Source organism: Ictalurus punctatus, chromosome 7, assembly GCF_001660625.3.
Source record: "Ictalurus punctatus breed USDA103 chromosome 7, Coco_2.0, whole genome shotgun sequence".
Taxonomy (NCBI): Eukaryota; Metazoa; Chordata; class Actinopteri; order Siluriformes; family Ictaluridae; genus Ictalurus; species Ictalurus punctatus.
This window is the reverse complement of record NC_030422.2, coordinates 16431351-16456242: the sequence shown is the minus strand read 5'-3', so window position 1 is coordinate 16456242 and position 24892 is coordinate 16431351. Positions and strand designations below refer to the sequence as shown.

Here is a 24892-nt window from a genome sequence, read left to right as displayed (position 1 = left end):
CAGGGGCAAATAAATTTTCACACTGGCCCAGTTGATATTGGATAACATTTTTTTGCTTCAGTAAATAACATTATCATTTAAAAAATGTATTTTGTGTTTACTCAGGTTGGCTTTGTTTTATCTTAGATTTTGTTTTAATTTCTGAAACAATTTAGTATTAGATATACACAGAACCAGAAGAAATCAATACTTTTTTTGCTGTATTTTTTCAAAAATACTTTTTCACAGCACTGTGTGTGACTGTATATTGTTACCGTATTTACTTGGACATGTCATAAGGAATACTGAGGTACAAGAACTGAGCTTGCTAGGGAGGGTTTATGTTGTTAAATTGAGCCTCTAGGTTCCACTTTAATTACCAAAGAACATGTATCTTTGCGGTAATTAGGCCTATATTGTATGAATGTGATCAAGTCAGTTTTTGTGTGTGTTGAACAGCACAGGGACATAATGTTAATCCTATCCTGGGCAAAGTGGGCAGGACCTGCTCTTCCTCTCTCATGTCAATCTCCTCCTCTTTCTTTTTCTCTCAGTCTCCTAATTTTGTCCCGTATCTCTTCCAAAAGCTAAGCAGTCTTTTAATTTTTGTCTGTCAGTGAAGTAAGTAAACACAGGGTCAATTGATATTTATATGCATATATTAACCGCCTCCACTAGGATAATCCCGCTTATACTTTATATAAACTACTGAAGTTACAAACTTTCAGTTACAAGTTTCACCCAGACATATTGGCTATGTTTACATGCACATCAATATTCTGATCATGATCAGAATTTGGCAATAAAAATAATCTGATTAGTATTGAGTCACGTAAATATCGCAATCCAATTGCCCGATTCAGATTAGGACACTATTCTGATTCCCACCCCTGGAATACGCCTGGTTTAATCCGAAATTTGTTGCATGTAAACACATTATTCAGAAAATCCAAGGAGATCTTCGAAAGGAGATATATGCACATGCTCATTTAGCAAGGAATTGTGGGTGCTAACAGATGTTTAGCTGTAGGATGCATATTGCCACTCGGGCTTACAACAACTATGTCCATCCATCCATCCATCTTCTATCGCTTACTCCTTCTTCAGGGTCACGTGGGAACCTGGAGCCAATCCCAGGGAGCATTGGGCACAAGGCGGGGTACACCCTGGACAGGGTGCCAGTCCATCACAGGGCACAATCACATACACACTCACACACCCATTCATACACTACGGACACTTTAGACACGCCAATCAGCCTACCATGCATGTCTTTGGACTGGGGGAGGAAACCGGAGTACAACAACTATGTATACAGGAATATTCTGATGCCTGTACGCATATAAACATCGTATTCGGAATTTGGCTGCAACCAGAATATAGACCTCAAATGGAATTTGATGTGCATGTAAAACTAGTCATTGTTAAGAGAGGAAAAAAAACAACAACAAAAAAACCCTTAAAGAACCACAATAAACCGATTTTCACTTATTTCCCATAAAGGCATTACTCACACCTGCATACCTGATAGACTAAGCGAATTCTCAATATTATTATTATTATTATTATTATTATGATGATGATGATGATGATGATGATGCTGATGCTGTCACCAGTTTAACTACATGCACAATCCCATCCTCATCTTTAATGTGGGACACAATGTCAGCAGGTGAAAAAGGTTTTGTTTATTTCATAAAATGGGTGAGTATAGCACAGAATCAAGAGTTTATCACATTCTGTCCTCCAATATTAGTTCATATGATTACAATAAGCCTGCGTTAGAAAAACATTCCCTTACACATTTTACATCCTTACAGTTAACAGTACAGATTTTTGTTCATCCCTCATTAATTCCATTTGGCTGCTTAAATAGATTGTATTATTTTTTTTCCCATCGAAAACCACTTATGAAACCACTCTAAAAATACTTGGCTTTTATAGAACGTGTGTACAGAATACTTTTTGAAGTGTATTGAATTAAATTTTTAATTTATCTTAATCCTTCAGAGCCATTCTCTACTATTAATATATACTAATATATTACAGCCATGACCTCTGAACTTTTAGATTTTTGTTTATAAATCACTTGACACTATTTTCATGGTACGTTCTGCTGGTGTCAGAGGTTGTTCACTAAAGATTATGGACTTTCACTTGATAAAGAACAAGTACATACCTTTTGAGATATTAGGACATAACCAAGTGGTTATCAAAATTTAAATGTGTTAAACATGCAAATGTGATGAAAATGAAATAAGAAGTCAGTGTCCACAAACTGGACCAAAATAGTTTCCTCAGTGTAATAATGTCTGTATATGTCTCTTTATGAAACAGTGTGAACTGGAAAGAAAAAGAAAAACTGGAACATAAGAGATGTAGTGAATTCTAATTGTGAAACATCTCAAGACACACACTCACACAGCCATACATTTACATTTAATACACAGGTGTCCGGCATGTGAAATACTTTAGAAAGATTTGTATTCACACAATAAAATATGATTGTGTAGATCACATCTGTACACACATGTGAACTGTGCATATTGGGTTCTGTTGCTGGCACCATTACTCACGAGTCCTGTAGGTGGGGGGAAAAAAAAAGTTAGGTTTTAACAGTGAAGATAGTTCTAAGTGTAAAAGTCCATTTAGTACTGTCAATTACCTGTGAATGTCTGAAGGAACATTATCTTCCGGTGAACAAACTGAACAAGACAAAAGAGAACACATGAAGAGTATGAGAGTTAATCAAAGGTGTTTGTCATCTGCCTCACATCAGTCAGCTGATCAACACGTTGCAGGAGAGGTGTTGTTATGCTGGTTTGCTCATATTTGGTACAAGTGCAGGTAAACTGTAGGCCAGATTTAAATGGTTTATTCCAAATGCTCAAGAGATGAGAGGAAAAAATAAAAAATCTCCTATGTTTGTGCTAGATAATATTAAATGTGACCTCTGGCTATAGTAATGATGGCTGTATTACACTATGCTTATTGTTACACAGTTATTGGATTGATGAACCAAAATTGCACACTGTTTAAACTGATGTTGGCTTGCAGTGCATTATGGGAATCCTTTGATCACTGAGACTAATACATATGAAGACCTGAATATAACTACAATCAAACAGATTCTGAAATGGCTGTGGTTGTAGTTTCTTATTTCTTGTTTCTTATGGCCCGAGAGTCCATTAGGTATCTTTTTGGAAAACACCATGGGAATCGTCAAGTGCCTTTTATGGCACGTGCCATCTGTCTGCATAGAAATGCTGCAGAGATGGTTGTCCTTCCAGCAGGTTCGCTCATCCCCACACAGACCCTCTGGAGTTTGGGTCAACAGCTGTGTTCTTTGGGATCTTTCAAGCTGTGGAAATTCTACATTTTCCTTCCCCAGGTCTATGACTTGACACAATAATATCTTGAACATTAATTCTGTTTGTGAGGGCATTATACAGACAGAGGTCCTTCTAAATTGTGGTCATTTAACTGAATTTACCACAGTCCAGCTTTAATTTAGGCCGTAGAAACATGATCAGGATGCACCTGAATTTCAAGTGTCACAGCAAAGGCTCTTTATACTTGTGTAACTTTGACAGGTTTCAGGTTATGTTGTGTGAAATCCTGCTTAATTATGTTTGGCAAACTGATAACATTAATAACATTAATTTAAATCCATTTTAAAGTACAGCTGAAATACTTTCTGAATGCACTGTACACAATCAAGAACTTTCAGGAATTTTGCTGCTTTTAAGCATCAGACAGTGTATGCACATGCTGCAGTTTTTGGCTCTGTATTCCAGCACATGTGGAAAAGAAAAAAGATTATACAATATGAATGTTATCCTATAAGTATGCACATCTAATATTGTGTGAACCATGTGAACTTGTGACCCTTTTAATACACGATCTGTTTAGATTGTTAAGCAAAAATTCAATGATAAGTTTAGCAAGAAGATGACCACAGTGGTGAATCACTGAGGACTACTTTCACAAATGTAGCAAATTTACTGAACAGTTCAGCTAAGCTCTCCAGGATGTAGAATGTGCAAAAAATTTACCAGCAACAGGAGAATAACGAGAGTTGAAATGCCTTTAGATTTCAGGGACAAATAAACAGGCAAGATAAGGATGATCAGAGCAGACCTCCACTGAGCTTATTTCACTTACTGAAAGCAAGAAGCTACTGAAACGAGCAGAAATGCGAAATAGCTGCATTACAAGTTGAACAAGCACCAGAGAAGAGCTGATATAGGGTCAAAGATTTCTGGCAACCAAGAGATTAAAAATGCTAATTTAAGTTTGTTCAGTTGTGCAGTTCCTTGTGCCGTACCTTCATGTGATGCTACTGTGCATAAACAGCTGTGATTACCGAATGGTTTACCCAATACCCTCAAATTTACACTTCACATTCGGCACCTTAAGGGATAGTCAGAAACTCTGGTGAAAGTTAGCCATAGCTAACGGTTTTGAAACTCCAATCAGCTACTAGGCTGGAGCACCTGAATGTTCAAGAGCTTTCTGAATTGCCAGGCAACATAACTGAACACAACTATTTGTTTTCCTTCCTATTTTATTGGCAGCTGCTGGTGTATGAGGAGAACCTCACCAAATATTACAAATAGTGAGCTGACTTTTCCTTAGCCTAACGGTCACTGTTTCAGATCCAGTGTGCTGGAGTAAAAAGCTAAAACAACAACAAAAAAATCACTGTTCAAATAATTACGTACTACACTGTAATACATATAAAAAGAGGGTTCATGAGAAAACACCCATATTTATATGGACTTGCAAGGAAGACTTAGCAAAGCAAGCCAGCTTCTAACAGGCAGAGAGAGAGAGAGAGAGAGAGAGAGAGAGAGAGAGAGAGAGAGAGAGAGAGAGAGAGAGAGACAGAGAGAGACAGAGAGAGACAGAGAGAGAGAGAGAGAGAGAGAGAGAGAGAGAGAGAGAGAGACAGAGACAGAGACAGAGAGAGACATCAGGGTATCAAAATGCTCAATGAAGTGTAGTATGATGGCTCATGCAGCATCATGAGCCATCAGAACAGAGATAAACAAAATGCAGAGGAGGAGAATACATTAAAATGTACTGCATTCAGACATCACCTACTAGGAACACGTGAGTCGAGATCAGTGGTCCCTCAAAATGGGGCAGTGAAGCACAGTCAGGTGGTCTGTGATAGTTCATTTTGTTACAATCCACCATTATCATTATATTATTATTATATTATTATTGTTTCAATACATAGGCAGTGGTGCAGTACTAGATCAATGAAGACTGGTGTTAAAGTAAGGCCTTAACGCAAGTCTGTGGAACCTGACAATTTAAGAATACATGTTGAGCAGGCTGGGAGGCTTAGATTATGAACCTATATTTAAACATTATTCTTAGGAATGGAGAAAACAAGCTTACATTAATGCAAGGAATGCATACTGTATTAGGATGTAGGTTGTACAAGGAATTAGCACAATGACCTGCAAATGAAACTGAATCAAATCTGGTCATGTTGAAGTCTTTTAATTGTCTGATATCACAAACCTTACATTCCTGAAAGGTTTGATTACTAATTGTGCCTGACACAAAAGACTGACTACTGCTAAGTTAATTAAAATGTTCCCACACTGTACAAGAGAGTAGGGAAGGGAGAGTCTTGCAGGGCTGTCCATGTCTAAGGGAATCTAGCTAAAGATGAAGGGTAAAAATTATAAAGTGGCCTACATTTGCACCCACCAGGTGAGCACCTCCCTCACAAGTACACTGAGGCTTTCTTGCTGGAGTTGTACGGGGGGCGGTGGGCAGCGAAGGAGGGGGGCGGCACCCTGATGGAAGCATGAGGAGAAGTGAAGTGGTGAGGCGAGTTGGCATAGCAATGGTCATGGTAGTGAGTCACACTCTGACACATGCTGGTACATTCTCATGGTCATGGGGATACCGTGTTTATCAGCTTGGTTAAATTTTTAAAGGTGTTGTAATGGATGACAATAATAAGAACCGAATGGTGTCTGCAATACAGTATTTACAAAATTTCTTACATAAAAATAAATAATGAATGACCATTGCATCAGAGATTAATTATGCTAATATAAAGCCAAGCACAGGTACTTTTAATTATGTACTTAATTACTTTAATTAAGTAGTAATATAAAGAAAATGCAAAAGCAGGCTTATTCTCATCTTAACTTATATTGTATTCTATTAACTTCCTTATATTGTCCACATACTCAAAAGCCTCCAGCACGCTTATCTCTTTTTTTTTTTTTGTACTTTGTCAATTCTGAATGTCTATGCATGCAGAAGGGTACAGGGTCAGCATGCAGTGTGTTGCAAATGCAGCATGCAGAAGCAAAGCAGATAGAGATCTTGACTAATTTACACTTCATCAGCTTGATCAGGTCACTTACCAGCTCACCCGCACAGCTTCAATATCACTCACTAGATTTTGGGCCAGGCATATTCCAAAGATCTGCCAAACATTTAGACAACTTTATCATCTTACATAAACAATATACCAAAAAAACCCACATTTGTATATTATCCTGTATACAATACAGAAAATAAATGATCAGAGAAATGATTAGAAATGAAAAGAAATGATTAGAGAGGTAAATAAATACACTCCAGGACAATGCTACTTGATCCACAATACTAATTAGACTATGGCACCACGTCATACTGATATTTTATTTGTACTACTTTCCCATGAAGACCTCACATACTGCACACTGTAGATTTGCACAAAATGACCTTATACACATTTGCACAAAATATATGTGCACAATATTGTCATTTAATATACAGTGCTGTGAAAAAGTATTTGTCCCCATCCTCATTTCATCTGTGTTTGTGTACATCTCATACTAAATATTTTTAGATCTTCAAATGAAATTCAACATAAAACAAAGTCAACCTGAGTAAACACACAATACAGTTTCATTCTGTTTATTTATTTATTTATTCATTTAAATTGAAGCAAAAAAAAAAAATCCAACACCCATCACCAATGTGAAAACTAACTGCCCCCTTCAGCAGCAATAACCGCAACCAAACGCTTCTGAGAACTGGAGATCAGTCTTTAACTTATTTATAGGACTAGGATTTACTCCTATGCTTTGGATAATTGTCTTGTTGCATAATCCAGTTGAGCTTGAGTTTCAAATTACGGACTGAAGACCAGACATTCTCCTTTAGGATTTTCTGATAGAGAGCAGAATTCATGTTTCCCTCAAGCTGCCCATCATTATCCTGTTGAAAGGTCCATTTCGGACAGACGGCCGCATATTACACACCAAATATTACCCTTGTTTCATTCATTACAGTTTACTGCTCTTTATAGTATTTAAATTGAGAAACATTAAATTTCATTATGTTTGAAGGCATCTGTGCTCTACATCCTTTGCATATGCCTAAGACTTCCACACAGTGTACTCACACACAATGCATATTTATATATATATATATATATATTTTATATATATATATATATATATATATATATATATATATATATATATATATATATATATATAAATATAAATATAAATAACACATACATACACACTATCCAGATTTAATCCCCTTTTGTTGTTTTAATAACCTCTGATATTCATTTATTTTGTTTGGTGCGCAGGCAATATAATGAATCCGTGTTACAATTCATGACCTGCAGAGGGCTCCTCTGTGTAATAGTTAATTGTGACACTCACTGAGTAATATTTGATTATTTACTTACACCATATCTGCATCATACTTTCAGTTTTGGCATTGTTTTTTCCGCCCAACTGATAAATAATAAGAAAACAGATAGGAGGCAATAAGACCCCTTTAATCAGGAGTTAAGCATGAGAAAATTATTTTCAATCAGGATACGTTACTATAGTAGAAATCTTTTCTATTGTGCCATATAATGTGACTATTCAGGGAAGGCTTTCCACTAGATTTTGTAGCATGGCTGTGGGGATTTGTCCATTCAGCCACAAGAGCATTAGTAATGTTGGGCAATGATGTCAGGCAAGAAGGCCTGACATGTAGTTGGGGTTTCAGTTCATCCCAAAGGTGTTCACAGTGTGGTTGAGGTCAGGGCTCTGTGCAGAACACTGGAGTTCTTCCATCCCTAAATTCACAAACTATGTCTTCATGGACCTCACGCTTTCTGCACAGGGGCATTGTCATGTTGGAACATGTTTGGGCCACTTAATTCCAGTGAAGGAAAATCATGATAGACATTATACACAATTGTGTGCTTTGTGGTAACAGTTTGGGGAAGAACCACATATGGGTGTAAAGATCAGATGTCCACAGACTTTTGGCCATATAGTGAAGATAACATAGCTTGATGGGGAACAGTGCACTGAATCTCCTTTTACTTATACAAATGACAATTAAGGAATTTATATTTGTAAGAAGTAAGAAGCAGAGAAGGTGAAAAGTGTTATCTATAAACAAACATGGAAGGGTTAATGAACTTTACCTGTAGCAGTGCAATTCCTATAAAGATGCCTGCTACTACTGTCAGGTTGTCATGTAACCACTTCTCAAACTGAGGCACACAGCCCTTCAAATATATGACTGTCTTCTGTTCAGCTTCCTATAGAAACAAATAAATACAATGATCTTAAGGAAGATTACATTTATTACATACTACTCTATCAGATTTCTCTCAGAACTATTGACTCTCTTATGTTCATAGTAGCCTATGATAAAAAAAAAGCAGTACAGTGTTCATTTATTTTGTTTCGTTTGCAGGCCATATAATGAATCTGTGTTATGATTCATGACCTGTAGGGGGCTCCTCATGCCCACTGTGCAATTTTTGAATATTTACTTACACCACATCTGCATCATACTTTCAGTTTTGGTATTGTTTTTTTTTTAAATAATAAGAAAACAAGTAGGAGGCAAAAATACACCTTTAATCAGGAGTTAAGCATGAGAAAGTTCTTTTCATTCAGGATACTTTACTACAGTAGAAATGTTTTCTATTGTGCCATATAATGTGACTTCATTCTCCTGAACATGATATTTGACGAAAGGACTGAAAAAGAAGAGAACAGATCAACATACCAATTTAGATCGGACATCATATCCGCATTGTGTGTTGATGACATCCTCCTAAAATACACGAAGCACGGTATAAATAATAGTTCCTCTATTGCAATGATTCTTTAGAATAGACAAAGAAAACAGTACTGTGGTCCATGTGGACTGGTTAAGCTGGATAAAAATGCTTCTGCTTATAGAAAATGCTTTTCGAACACTGCACTTTCTTTTATCTTCTGTGTTTACTGAAAAGAATTGCAGATTGCAAATCCTAGATTTGTTTTCCTGTTTAACTAGAAATTATGATGAGTTACAGCTTATTAAATAATAAAAGATTGATAGCTTATGGCATATTATAATTAATGCTCTTTACTTTAAATACCCCCTGAAGTTTTTTTTTTTTTTTTTACAATTATTTATTGGAATCTGATACTGCAAACCATCAGCCATCAGATTCTCCTGATCATTCCATTAACTCTCAGCATCACAGGAGCTCCACTTGGAGATTTGAGTCCCACGAAGTTTTGTGTAGAGACAAACAGTCCAAGCCATATCACATGATGACTGGTGTACCACAAGGATCTAGGCTTGGCCCTCTCCTTATTTCACCATGCACCACCTCTTTGGGAAAGGTCATGCAGTCTCACAGTTTATCAGTACTTTGCTGAAGAAAATCAGCTCTACATGTCCTCCCCCAGAGGAGACCTCAGTCTAACCTCAGCATTTCAGCTTGGATAAAAGATCCACTTTACCTTTGGAAGACAAAACTTCTTCAACTGAAAATAATGATGTTGATCGTGCAAGTTTGCCCGGTGTAATATCAGTAAGATCAGACTCTATCTGTTGGAATACCTGAGAACTCGTCATCTCGTAACTTGTCTAGTTTAAATCTCTGTTGCCAGCTTGTACTATTAAAACACTACAATGGGCTCCTGAGTGGCACAACAGAAAAACAACTTGTCCTAGCCTTTGAAAGATCATGAGTCTGAATCCCAGTGGTGCCACAGCCAGCCACAGCTGGGAGTCTAAGAGAGAAAAAATGCTTCTGGCTCTGCTCTCTATGTGCGAGTGATGGCATTACTCTCTCTCCTTGTCAATCATAGCAACACTAGCCGATCATGCATGCGGAAGAGGGCAGTTAGAGCTTATTTCTGACTGACTTTTGCATCATGAGCAGTAGTTTGAAAAGATGTAGTGACTGGATGAACATCTCTCTCAGGAAGCGCATGCTAGTCTTCACACTGCCTGGTTGCTAGCGGTCATGTGATGGGCTTAGGTAGCTACAAGTAGCTGCACTAACTTAAAGAGATTGTACTGTAAAAGGTCTGTGTTGTTATATACATGAAAAAAAAATGTTTTCATAATAAAACTATTAAAAGCAAATCAAATACAACCTGTTAAAACCATGCTCTTACTGAGATCCATTTTATCTATGTTTTCCCTCATTTCTCTCTTACCGCTGGGTCCTTGGTGCAGCAGGAGAAGGGAACGCCACACTTCTCTCGGCTGGGGTTGGTGTCTGTGCAGTTGAAGTAGATGTTGAGATCCCAATCACTGGCTTTAAAAGCCCCACAGCATTCCCACTGCACACATGAGATTATAACATGTTCTTTCAGGTCTTACTTCCACTGGATCTGAGCTGGTCTATAGAATGCTTCAGTGAATCACTCTTTAAATAACCTTAGTAGTCTATTTAAGGAAAGAAGATCTTAGGGACGAGTAGGAGTCACTTTTAAGCATGAAGTATCACAGTGGTTTTGCTGTAAATTGATCAGCAAGAATGGAAGGAAAAAAAATTAAGGGACATACCAGCAAAAAATTCTCTCATTGTGAATATAATGGCTCCACTATCAGTTTATCTCTAATATTCTGTTATATACTTCTAAAATTATTTCACCTAAATCAATTGCTATGTTAGCTTATGCTAATACAGAGTGCTTGGTCATCTCTGTGAAAGGGTCAGGTTTGGCTAAACTACAAAACTGAATTAGATTCCTGGGCTGAATTAGATGCGAGAAGCTGACCTGGCACACCTAAAGGTCCTAAAACTTTCAAACGATGAAACATGCATTTGTTTTACACTTCAGTTGTAGGACTGCATGTCTGTAGTATAAAGTGGAAACAATGCAGCATTCAAAATGCACTGAAATCCATTGCGCAAATACAAGTCATTTACAAATTACTATTGCGAGCGTCCATTTTCCTAAGGTGGCTTGTCTGCCAAAAAATCTCTCCTAATGTTTCAATTCTGTGAAATAGACAAGCTTCAGCAGCCTGCTATGATGATCCTGTCAGCTAAATAAAAGAGTAATACAGAAAATAAATAAGTGCTGCATTGTGGGGATTCTGCCTATTAGAGACAGCATGATGTAGAGCAGACTGTTATGTTAACTGGCTCCACACACTGACTTTGAGAATGGAGATGCAGCAATTGTGTTGTCTATAATGTTTGTCCTAATCTTCCTCTCTTTTTCCCCCTCCTTATTTCTGTCACATCTACTCTCTCATCAAGCAACATTCACTCTTTTGAGGTTTCACGATTATTTTTCTATTTTCATCTTTCTTTTTCCTTTTACTATGTCATGCAATAAACACGTCACACTTTCCCACTTACATATTCCTGAGTGAAGTCGATAAGGTTTTGTAGGTCAATATCATCTCTATAGGCTCTGATGTTGTTGTTAATGAAGAACTGAAGCTGGTCTTTGAGCCAGTCCTTAAAGACAAAGGCAAGAATCCCAGCTGTCAGTTCCAGGAAGAATATAATCCCCAGGAACACAGAAAACTAGAGTGGGCCAAGAAGCAAGAACACAGGAGAAATTATTATTATTAGTTCAAGTAAAGACTTAACCCCCCCCCAAATAATCTTGAGACACTAAAATAACAGATGTTGCTACATGATATAGAAGACTGCTGCATAAGATAACTGAAATGGACTAGGAAAATTGACAGAATTACTGGCACCCTTTATAAAAAATGAGCTAAAAAAAAAAAAAACTTGGATGCAATGAGTCATACTTCAATATAGGTATCCTGTATTAATTTATTTTAATAATCGTAGCATCTTACAAAGTTAATTACACTTTAATAAATGGATCTTGGACACTTTCATTCAGAACATTTCAAACTTCTTTATATTCTTTGTTTTTTGCAAGTGAACTGTCCTCTTTCTTTCAAGACAGTGGTCTGAATTAGTGTTCAGATCTAGAGATGGAGTTGTCTGTTGCAAAACAGTGATTGTGTCTCCACAATCATTTCTCTATTGATTTGAGTGTATGCTTGGAGATATTCACGGTACTATATATGGCCAAGTCTTAATCTTAACTAAGTTTTGGGCTGAAATATAGTGAAATTCACAAATGGCATCAATCTTTACACAAGCCCCAATGTCTTGCAATGTTTTGAAGTGCTTTTGTATTTTTTTTTTTAATATCCATTATTAGCCCATTGTGGTGGATGGCAGATTTTAGAACATACATCAGAAACAGAACTTAGTTAAAAGACAACAGAGGTTTGTCTGTTGGAGACTGAGGGCAGTACAATAAACACTTTAGGGGTGCCAATAATTCTGGAGTATTATATCAATAGTATCTGACTATTTGAATAAAGGTGTCTTTCACCGTTGACCGTTTAAAAAGGGTTTTCCTTCTGAAAACACAGACTCACAAATTTGAGGAGGACGGTGTTCTCTCTCAGAGCTCCGATGCAACCAGCAAAACCCAGGATAAACATCACACCACCCACCACTAGAAACAGCCAGACAGGGTCAAACCCACCCAAATCAGTGATGGAGGAGATGTTTGAGAGCACACCCTGACAGACAGAGACAGAGTTAGGCCCTATTCAGTTGAATACTATTAAGCTCTGAGACAAAAGAGTTTACCAGAAAGTGCCAAAACACAATATCAGTTCAAAACAAGCACATATATATATATATATATATATATATATATATATATATATATATATATATACACACACATACATATTTAGCTGTCGCATGGCATTTCTTAATTAAACTGTTGTGACTGAAGTGATCGGTCAATAAAAGCTACTCATACAATCAGTGGAAGGCTGTGGAACTTTTGCTCTACTAATCATGCTTCATTTGCTTTTAACACCACCACCATTGAGGAACTGCTCTTCCACAAAAAAGAAAGTAAAACTTTCTTGCAGTCACACCTTAATAACTGTGTAGGGAGAGGATAGGCCTGTGCTGTCGATGTTCGGGGAATTCAAAAATGTGACTTGACAGCTTTATAGTTCAACAGTATAATGCTTGCTTTAACAGTAACATCTGGAAGCTGAACTTACACTGCCAAACTCTAAATATACTCCTTCCAATCGCCAAGTCCAACACTGCAACTTGTAATATTCAAAAACAATATTATATAGCATTTCTTAAAGAAGCAGTATTGAAATGTGCCAAACATCCTGTACTTAGTGCTGTCCAACAGAGACAGATGTTAATGCCAACTGTAAACAGAGGAAAGGAAGTGGGAGGTCAACTGAGATGTAAGCTAACACATGGTCATTTATGTAAAGGCCCTAGTCTACAGCATAGGGAACATCATTTGGGTTTTGATAAATGTAATAAAATAGAATAAAATGTTCTGTATGTTTTTATTTGTGTATAAAAAAAAAAACAAAAAAAAAAACGTCAGTGTGCTATTGGCTTTGATTCAGTTATGCTCTCTGCTGAGAGCAGGCCAAGCCAACCTTACCAACATGAATATCTGGTTCTCTTACATGAACACAGATTTCATAAATTACGGCGGTGTCCTCTGTGCCTTCAGAGCCTGTACTTATCTTTAGTTACTGTACATCCTCCCCAGGCTACACAGTGTACTAATCTGTAAAAATGTGAGGCAATGCATTTGAATGTGAGATACAAGTTGTGAGACAACTGAGGACAATCAAATTACCTAAATAGAAGTACTTTAGATGCATTGTCTTGAATTGTGGTATATGTTTTAGAAAAAAGACTAAAATATATACCACTTAAAGACTGTGTACAGAGATGTGACACATTCTGCTATAGTGCTAACTCTGCACACTCTGGTTAATATCCAGCTCTTTTAGGTACTGTATACAACACTCGAAAAACTGAGGTCTCTCATCATACCCACTCTGGGTTAGCAAACACTGATGAAGATAGCACAAATTGACCTTACTCAAGAGGTGCATCTGAATGAATGACACTGCTGTAGAAAGGTACTCACTTCAAACTGAGAAGTGTTTGACACCCCTGCTGGGTCAAATGAAGACTTACATTAAGAATTATCAGTAAAATTATTTGTGCATTTTTCTCCCAATTTAGTCAACGTAATCACACTAATCAATGGCAATTCCCACCCGCTACCTGAATAAAAATCAGCACACCAACTACACCACTAAAATAGTTCCTTAACCCTCAACCTTATTTAAGGATTCATACTAGCTCCCTAAAACCATTCTCCTTGGAGTCCTCTTAAAGCCTTTTGTTTGAAGGGTTCAAAATGTTCCCTCAAAGAGACAAATAATAAACAGGAAACAAACAGAACAAAGAGGAAGACTATTCTTCTCACTCTGAGAAGCATTTACAACAAGCTCTCTCAGACCCATGGCTACAGAAGCCTGTGGCATTATTGGAATTTGAATTTGTGATCTCCTAATAATGGATGTTTAGTTAGTTTCTATGCAGTACCTGAATGCACACTGAAATTTCACCTTTAATGACTTAGTTCCATTTTACTGGTTCTCAACACTACTTTCATCTTGGAAGATGAACACCTTTTCAGTAGATTTGACTTAACATAACTCCAGCGAATGTGTATTTGACACTTTCTCACCTTCTCATTCCAAGCCCATAGTCCAATCCCCAGGAAGGCCAACCCCAGTAACTAAAAAAACAGAAGAAAAGTTCAGTAATTCATTCATAATTCAAGCTTATTTATTGTAGAATAACACTTTATTCTAATATTCACCATGTGTTCGGCATTTCACCTGGATAAATTTAATTTAACATCCCTCTATGTTAGAAAAATCTAACAAATCTTGACTCTCACTCCACTTTAAAAATAAATAAATAAATAAATTAAATCTCATTACTCATTTCCTAACATATAAAGCAGAAACAGGAAATGACACCAGGGGTCAGTGAGTGTGAAAGAGTACTGAATTTATGATCATTTGTAACAGTGCAGTGCGGTAACTGTCATCTCAGGGGAGTCAATGCAAGACTTCTGAACACATTTACACCCTGTAAGACCAACATAAAAATTCTAATCCATAGGTTCTGTTTGAGTCAAAATAATCTATCAACAATATATATATTTAAAAAAAAAAAAAAGGCTCTGTTATTGAAATAAATGTAAAAAGGCATTCAGGGATCATTTTAACTTTATAGATATTATTATATATTATATTATTATATCTTTAACAGAAATCCTGCATTCAGAGTTCAAGAGTAGTCCCCATGATACGATATACACACTACTGTACGGACAAAAGTATGTGGACACCTTACCATCATACTAATACATGCCCATTCCAAATCCACGGGGATTGACATGGAATTATTCCCCACTTTGCTGCTAGAACAACCTCCACTCCTCCAACAAGGCTTTTCACTAGATTTTGGAGCTTGGCCATGGGGATTTGTTTCCATTCAGCCACAAGGGCCTTAGTAAGGTCAGGCATTGATGCCAAGTAAGAAGGCCTGGTGGAATGCCAATTCATCCCAAAGGTAACTCGAGTTCTTCCACACCAACATTAGCAAACCATGTCCTTATGGACGTAGCTTTGTACACAGAGGCATGATGAAAAAGGTTTGGGTCCCTTAGTTCCAGTGAAGGGAAATGTTCATGCTACAGCATACAAAGACATTCTATACAATTCTATGCTTCCACCTTTGTGGCAACAGTTTGGAGAAGAACCACATTTGGGTGAGATAGTCAGGTGTCCACAAACATATAGTGTAGTTCATACATTACGATATGAGATCAGGAAAGCTCCTGAAACTATCTGGTTCAAACAGGCACCAAACAATAACCAGGCTTTTAACAAAGTTTGTCTTTCATAATAAATATAGCTGCAGGGTCTTTCAAAGCAAATATATACACTTTTTCTCCATCACATCAATCAGAACTCAATGTACGTACACCTGGTCTAATACTGAGAACAATCATACTTTAACACTGCACTCAGTACAGTGGGTCAGTGTGTTTAATGTTGTTGGTAATCTGATGCTGTTAGTAAGGCAAGGCCTGTAGCAGTCATTGTGTCAGTTTTGTTTCAAGCATTAACATTTCTGACATTCATACAGAAAGTAGGAGTTAACCACACTACACAGATTTGATCTAAAAACATTAAATACATGTGTCTGTCCAACTAGTGGCTGCAGAGTGAAGGACAGCTCTTGCACTGGAATTCGGGATATAATTAGCTTTTATAGAGTTAAATGAAATACTGTTCAATACCTTATTCTTTTAGTAAAATGTTAATATATGCCTTTGTGAATACAGACATTATGGCAATACAGCATAACATGAACACTTATTCTGCTACTTCCATTATGAACACATTTGACCTGACATGATTTTTTATTATATTAGGTGGTATACATTGTTGTAGTGATCCAGTACACTTGTACTGCATCCCTATATGTGACTGAAGTGGGACAAGTGGGCCATCAAGGGGAAAACAAGAAGCATTCAGCATTTCTCAGAAGGCCGGATATTTGACTGCTTAGAAGTCCCAGCGATAAAGCAACCAAACAGTCAGAGAGAGCCAGAGGCAGACACAGAGGGATTGAATGAGAGATATAAGTCTATAATACTGAGCAAGGGGACTACGCATAGCCAGAGAACGAGTCACTAAATTTCTATTCATATTTCCAAGCTGAATATGATCAGAAATCTGCTCATAATTTAAACAGTGTATGCAGGGAGTAAGTGCAAACGGGCCCTTTTGTTTGCTGAGGTCTTTTTTTAGCTCACCAAAAGTTCAAAATCCAAAATGTTCACTGCTCGCTCAGAAATGAAACATCTGAAGTTTAGAATTGACTAACAGGGCTATGAGCTTATCACAAATATCTATTAAGTTTCTGATATTTAAGAATATGAAACAAGTAAAAAACTAAATCCTCATTTAGTATTTTTGTCCCTACAGTACAAGTAGATGTGAAAAATCAGCAAATAAAAACATATTTTACTCACATATTTCGCACATTCACTCTCATTCACCTTCTGGAATGCTAATGGGCATTATAAATCTATGCTTATAAACATGTACATTAAAACCATTTTCTTCCATTGGTCTATGGTCCAGTTCTGGTGCTCAGGTGCCCATTGTAGGTGCTTTTGGTGGGGGACAGGGGTCAGCATGGGCACTCTGACCGGTCTGCAGCTACGCAGCCCCATATGCAGCAAGCTGAGATACATGGTGTGTTCTGACATCTTTCGATTATAGCCAGCATTAACTTCTTCTGCAATTTGTGCTACAGTAGCTCTTCTGTGAGATCAGACCAGACGAGCTAGCCTCACGCATCAATGAGACTTCATGACCCTGTCGCTGGTCACTGGTTGTCCTTCCTTGCAGCACTTTTGGTAGGTACTAGGAACCCCACACAAAACCTGGTGTTTTGGAAATACTCTGACCCAGCTGTCCAGCAATCACAATTTGGCCCTTGTCAAAGTCGTTCAAATGATTACGTTTGCCCATTTTTCCTGCTTCCAACGCATAAACCTTGAGAACTGACTGTTCACTTGCTGCCTAATATATCCCACCCCTAGATATGTGCCATTGTAATGAGATAATCAGTATTATTTATGTCACCCGTCAATGGTTTTAATGTTATGGCTGATCGGTATATGTCTTTCCAATGCTAACTTGATTTCTCATAAGGAATGCATTTTCAAACCTCTTTATTGCTAGTGTTGTTTAACAACATTGTTCTTGCTTGCAGTGCTGTTACACTCACTGTATGTTACCGGTCTTTTGGCATACTCTTTGGGGTGCTTTCTTATGAGGTGGTTTTGTCATGTTTCCTCCAGATCCAATCTTACTTTTGCATATTTTGCAAACAACTGCTGGTTGTTTGCAATGTCCGATGTGTTTGGATCAGTTCTTTTTAACTGATATTGAATTTCTTCTGGCAATAACGCCATTCTGCAGTGTTGCCAAACAAAAGGAGTTGGAAACGCAAGCTCAGGAACTGTCTGAAGTCTGGTTCATAAACCAATTTGGGATGTCATGTCTGAGCATTTTCAGCATCATTTCTCGGTAAGAACAGATCGTCGAGCCATTTTATATTATATTATAATTATATTTATGGCATTTGGCAGACGCTTTTATCCAGAGCGACTTACATTTATCTCATTTATACAACTGAGACATTGAGGGTTAAAGGCCTTGCCCAAGGGCCCAAGAGTGGTAGATTAGCAGTGCTGGGGCTTGAACTCCTGTAACCCTGTAACCTGTATCAGTAACCCTTTAACCACTGAGCCACCACTGACCATTTTAATAGTTATAGCACCAGAATTCCTGTAGCTGTACCAGGGATTATTTCTCTAATGATGCGCAGTTCACACCTTGAAAATTTTGATGTCCTAAGATCCCATGTGAAAGAGTGTCCTACAGAGTGAGGCAGCAAGTGCACATCATTACCAGTGTACACCTCTGAGCTATTTAGCTCAGTGATTTGTTCATTTCCATTTCATCTGCCAAGTTTTCACAGTTTAAGTCAAATGTTATATTCCTGAAAATTATCATTTGCCATGTGCGCTGATGATGTACCCAACGTTATTGTAGCAATGGCTTCGATCTAGGAAGTGGAATTTTACGTGGCGAACACAGACGAGCAGAATGACACATACAGAGAAACATCCCATTAAGTAATATAAGCACTTTTGGACTGCTGATCTTCCAATCAAATTATTGGACCAGGACTAACTGTTATATGACATGCATGATAAGCTCTACCTCTACTTTGCTTGTATTATCTCATTTGTATAATCGCTTTTTTAGCGTCTGCTAAATTAATAAATGTAAATGTACTTACACATTTATCAGTCCATACAGGATTTCGCTGAGTTTTTTTGTGATTCTTGCAGTCAAAAATGCTTGATTTTGCTGTGGCAAAATTTGCAATGCAACTTGCAGAGTTTTTTTTTGCTTTTTACATCGTGAATTGACGTCTTTTGCAGTGATGTTTGTCGGTAAAGGAGACCTTTTAGCTGTACACTTGTTGGAGGCATGTGGATACAAGAGTGCTTTGGCTGAATGCACACTGTGTTGATGTCAAATGATGCGTCTTGGCCCAAATCTGCTCCTCCGAATACTGCAGAGTTTGCTTGATTTTGATTTGGCGTTCATTTCTGTGATTGCAAAATCAGGAAGCTTGCGAATGGGAACCTAACCAACTCAAAACTTGCTTACTTTATAGCCAAAAATTTTTACACTTAATCAGAAGGAAGTGTTATGGTGTGTGCGTCAAACACCAGGCCTGTAGCTTTGTATTATTTGGCCAAGTGAACTTGGAAAAAAAAAAAGTATACTGAAACAGCCTGTAGTACACTACTGCTCAACACTTTTCACCTGTAGTGTAGCCATCCGAAGGGTAGTTAACCCTCAGTTCCCCCTTGTATTATGTCCCACAACGCTATATTCCCCATAGAAACAGCACACCAACCCTGAGTTCCCGGGCCAAAATCGGCCCCAAAATCAACATTTTAATTTTAAAATTTTTAGGCCTTGAAACAACTTAAAATAATGTATTTGTGTAATATTACTTTGAAAATGAAGCAGTTCAGTGTTTTTACTCCACTTAGAGGACAATTCTTAACTAGAGAAATTACGAAAAATGCTCGCTAAAATCCTTATACTCATTTAGAAGTACCATATGAGAATCAGCGTGGTCATGCCTTTGAATAAATGCATTTTAGTGCCAAATAAAATGAATCATGAGAGTTTGTGTCACTATCAGTTTCGGTTTCAACATCGCCTGAACTTTCACTGCTGTCACTATCTAGAATACTTGCTCTCGCCTGTGTAACTGTGTATGTTTTATTTTTTTTCACTATTTTAGATGTACCTGTGTTCATTGTAGGTGTAACTTTAGCTGGAACACGATTAGCTTTTCGCTTTGGCATATTTAGTTAAGTTCTACTATTACACCGCAAGTTTATCAACAACATTCATGCTTGGATCATCTAAATCATAATGACGGCGTAATGACGTAATCACATCATGACGTCAACAACCTTCCTGGTCAAAAAATAATAATTAAATAAGTAAGGAATCATAGCAGAGTAATGCCGGTATACCAGCCTTGCGGGGATAACGTTTACACTGTAAAGCCGCTATATTGGCTTTATGGGTATTTGGCATAGACGACCAAGCCGGTATATCTTCCTTACGGAAATAGGTCAAACACGGGCAAGCCGGTTTTTCGGCCTTACGGGGTTAGTGGGTTAATGTAAACTGCCATATATGCACACACTTGTTTTCTACTTGCTACACTGCTATTTGCACTTCTGGTTAGATGCTGATTGCATTTCATTTGCTTTGTAATTGTACTCTCCACACCATGGCAATAAACAATCTAATGCAATCTAATGCAATCTACTTATGGAGCTGACTGTACATAAACAAGTAAAACCCAATTAATCCAAATTCAAGCTTTATTGCAATAAAAATAAATAGTAATTATGCATCCATTCTTAACTCCTCCATTGTTACATGTTGGAAACTTGGGTGTTATTGTATCAGAGTCTGTAGGGACAGGAACATTTTATTGGATTAATCCATCTAGACCTGTATTAAATGTCTGGAAACAACAACAACATCATGCCCTAAAATGCTATTGAGGAGTAGTCTCAATATACTGTACTGCATGAACTGTGTGCAAAGATATAACCAAATTAGCTCCTGTCAGTCTTGTATTATAACTTAAAATGGTGTTTAGAGCTTTTAGAGGACTTTATAATCATATTGGCCTATCCGGGCTCTCTACTGGATTACATTCATAATCAAATCCTCCAGTTATTGCACTCTGAACACCTCCTGTACTTCAGTGAGGTTGGCAGGACTGTTTGTCTAGAAGGATTACTAGCCTAGATTTAAATTATAGGCTTGCTTTCCTTACTGTAGCCTAGTTACTATGATTGCAAGAACTTAATGCACCTCTATGCATAATCTAATACTCAAGCTTACCAATACAAATAAGGAAAACTAACAGGAATAGTCAAAGCTGAGGTGGTACACAGGATTCACCTAGGTTTAGGACATAGCTTTAAAACAGAGCAACTATATTTAGGAACAATGCGCTGATGAGAGTGATAATTGTAAATCTATTATCTTGATGAGACTTGACGCTAAAACATTTTATGCATTTCCAATGGTTCACTGACTGCATCGACCATTCACATGAAAGCATCTGTGACCTGATGAAACCTAGAGTGACTGAATATTTCTCTTAGTAAATTTTATCAAATTATCAAATTATCTTTTGTACAACGTAGCCTCATATTTCACCCATGCAAAGATTCTTAAAATGGAAACAAAAAGGAAAATGAGCCATGCCTCAGAAATCCTATATCATGTACACAGGAAACTGTCACTCAGAAAAACAAAGGACTGCTTTCATTTAAAAGAACAAGCTAGTGGAGAACTTAGTTTGGAGACGCACTCTGAAGGCATACAGAACGCAGAAAGTGCATCAAAGCGGAATAAAGTATAAAGCTGAAAAATTACTAACCAAAGCAAGAGAAATATGGACCATAGAGAAACTGTTGCATACATTGTATTCAGTTATTTGGCTTTTTATTCTTTTGAAATTGATAAAGCATTTATTCATATTAATTAATAAATGTGCACACACAAACACAATTTTTCTAACTTAATGTGAAGTCCAATCTGGTCAACTATGAAAAGTAATTATGTTATTTTCCCAAAATATTTCAGGTGCTTTATTTACTCTGTTATGGTCACAACTAATGCAATAACAGTAGGAGTGTGGGAGTAACATTTCATTTAACTGCTCCCAGGGTCATTTTATATGGAATACAGACAGGGCAAAGCATAAGCCAGGAAACAAATACATCTTACTCGATGTCTGAACTATAATTACAATTTTATGTATATTCAATGATAACGTCTATTCATTCATCTTCAGTAAACGAGTTATTCTGATCAGGGTCACATTGGATCCAGCCAACAGTGAATCCGGTTGATCACAGTAAAAGCAACATCTTCATTCGCAAATGGACCAATTATTCATTTCAACTTAGGGCATAGTTTGTGTTGGAAAACTAAATAAACCTAAGCTTTTTGCTTTAACTGGCTGTACAACACATTAGCAAGCACATAAGTCTGCTAGTGTTGCAATATCATTCAGTCAGCCATAAGGAATACATTGAGAGGAGACCAATAGTGTTCTTCTACATACACATTTACAGTCGTAACACTGCAGAGGTACTTGCCCTGCTGACAGGGAATTAGATCTTAATGCTACAAACCTAGTAGTTTTGTGTTTATTTCTAATAAAGGGAAAATGTACCCAGGAAACTGAAAATCAGAAAACCAAAGAACTGCTTTCACCTGAAAGAACAAGCTAGTGGAGCACTTAGTTTGGAGACTTTTTCCATAATATTTTAAATATTATGAAAACGCTAGGGGGCTTTTCCCCAAAAGGTAGCTTTAAATTTTTACATCCTAGCATTTTTATCTCCAATTAAATATTTAATAAGGTTTGTCTAACCTAATCAGGACTCTCAGGGGAAAAAAAGGGCAGACAGCAGCAGAAGTGTCACCACTTAGAGGAGGAATGAGGCCAATAAAGGTTATTCCACCAGCCTGAAGTGGAATCTTAGTATGGCAAACCTATACCTGTCTGTGGAACCTAAATAGTAAAATAATGTCTATTATACCATTAGAGTGTAATCTACAGTATGCGCATTTCAGGTACAAATGCAATCACTACAAGGACTTTATAATAAATAAGATAGAAAAACATGGATAATAAATTAACCATAAAAAAAAAACCAAAATTAAATAAAATGGCCAATGTTGGAGGAAAACAGAAATCCCTCACATACCTTAATGGAAATGATGAATGGCTTGATGTAGTGTGTAGAATAGCCTAAATTGTGCAGTAAAAGTGTGTTGATAGACAGTCTTCTGTGTGGCACTGCACTTAATCTTACAGCAGAGGACTGAATAAACTGTTACTATCTCTGACTCTGTAACGTAGATTAGCTGTTGATAATAAACCACAGGAGGATGCATAATTAACTGTTTTTTGTTAGGAAAGGAATATGGGAAGAAAGTTGTCAGGAATGAAAAACATAAAGAGGCTATATATGTATAATAATAATAATAATAATAATAATAATACGTAGTTTTATTCTTATTCTTATTATTATTATTAGGACAAGGGTCCGCCAGCACACTTGTTTTATTCATTGTTCGGTTTAGACGTGTTAGGAGCTGAGACAGAGCAACAATGTGGACCAGTTTAGAAAATACTGCTATATGAAACAGTACGTTATAGTTTACTACTAAGTGCACCTGGTATGCTGACCTGCTATTAGTACAGTATTATTAATACATGCTATTAGTACAGTATTATTAATACATGCTATTAGTACAGTATTATCAATACATGCTATTAGTACAGTATTATTAATATATGCTATTAGTACAGTAGTGTACGGATCCTACGTAACCTAAACTCGTGTTAAAGCCGATTATTATTATTGTGCACAGAAACACGCTGGACACACTGAACACTCCATGGACGCTAGGAAATAGACTCCTGGCAAAAATGTAACGATTCTAGGGAAAAGCGTTTAAAATGAGAATATTGAAAGTTTTCATACGTCTTTGAAAGACGTAGAAAAGATGTCCGTTGTTTGTGTACAAGAATGGGATTTAAAATGGAGGGAAAAGACGGTACACTAAATAAAAATCAAACCGGATCAATATTATCAGCGTGTTTTGTTTTAATCAGACCCATCTGAATCAGTAACAGGAGGCTGGATGCGACGGTGTTTATTGGTAAAAAATATATAAAAAAAATAAATAAATTCATTTTTATCATGTAAAAACATCAACAACAACAACACAGTCGTCCTTTCACAAAGACATACCGTTTGGATAACAACAACTGAACAAACAAACAGCCGAGCATGGCCTTGAAGGAAAAAGAAGAAGAAAATCAAGTTAAAATGAAACATGGTCTTACCCAAAATATTATGTTAAATCCAAATATAAAATATTTGATGCAACAGCTGACTTCATGTCCATTGTAATGCTTTCCTGTCATCATTGATGCTCGTCCACATTAAGTCCCTTCTCCTGCTACTTAGCTCTGAAATGAAAGGACCAGTGCAGCAGGTTCAGCTTAATTACCGCCGCCTTTTATCTAGAAAGAGACACCAAGCTTCCCCTCACTGTCACTATCCACACACACACATCATTCAGTATTGTTTTCTTGACGCAGCTAAATATTAACGACTTTAATGTATATACACAGGACGTGCTGGTAGTCAAAAGCTTCTTGTGGATAATAAACGCAAGAAACATCGACCTACTTTTGCGGTTAATCTAAACGGTTGTCTCACTGCTCCGTTTACACTTGACATGGTTGATTTTGATGGACCGAAATCTCGACCAATCGGACGGTGCTCTCGCGAGAACATTGTAGGCGGGACTACAGACTGCGTCACTAATGTGTTTTTCTCATTCGGGAAAGTACTGTACTCTTGTCTTTTTGCCTGATTATACTTCCTACGTGTTTGTACAACTTTCTGTCTTGTCGAAAAATTCACGTGTTGAGTACAATATTTCGGTTTAAAATAATTTATCTTTATGTTGGTGCGTCAAGTTAATTCTACGC

The 24892-nt window shown here is 37.1% G+C and overlaps 1 protein-coding gene across 3 annotated transcripts; it reads right to left on the bottom strand.

Annotated features, from left to right (window-relative positions):
• Positions 1–1647: 1647 nt before the first annotated feature.
• tspan5a (tetraspanin 5a) lies at positions 1648–24712 on the bottom strand. 3 transcript variants are annotated; one of them, XR_001813291.3, is made up of 12 exons: positions 24588–24712; positions 24239–24364; positions 14844–14894; positions 12679–12825; positions 11627–11797; positions 10470–10595; positions 9037–9084; positions 8444–8560; positions 6378–6439; positions 5695–5795; positions 2645–2684; positions 1648–2560 (listed from the first exon to the last, which is right to left on the bottom strand). XR_001813291.3 is itself a non-coding variant. In XM_017473153.3 (10 exons), the coding sequence occupies exons 1-9, from the start codon at positions 24320–24322 to the stop codon at positions 2666–2668; spliced, it is 825 nt and encodes a 274-aa protein (XP_017328642.1). In that variant the 5' UTR covers positions 24323–24632; the 3' UTR covers positions 1648–2560; positions 2645–2665. The 3 variants fall into 3 exon arrangements, 1 of the variants encoding a protein (XP_017328642.1); XR_001813290.3 differs by having other exon boundaries at positions 5707–5795; positions 24239–24633; XM_017473153.3 differs by lacking the exon at positions 5695–5795 and having other exon boundaries at positions 24239–24632.
• Positions 24713–24892: the final 180 nt, after the last annotated feature.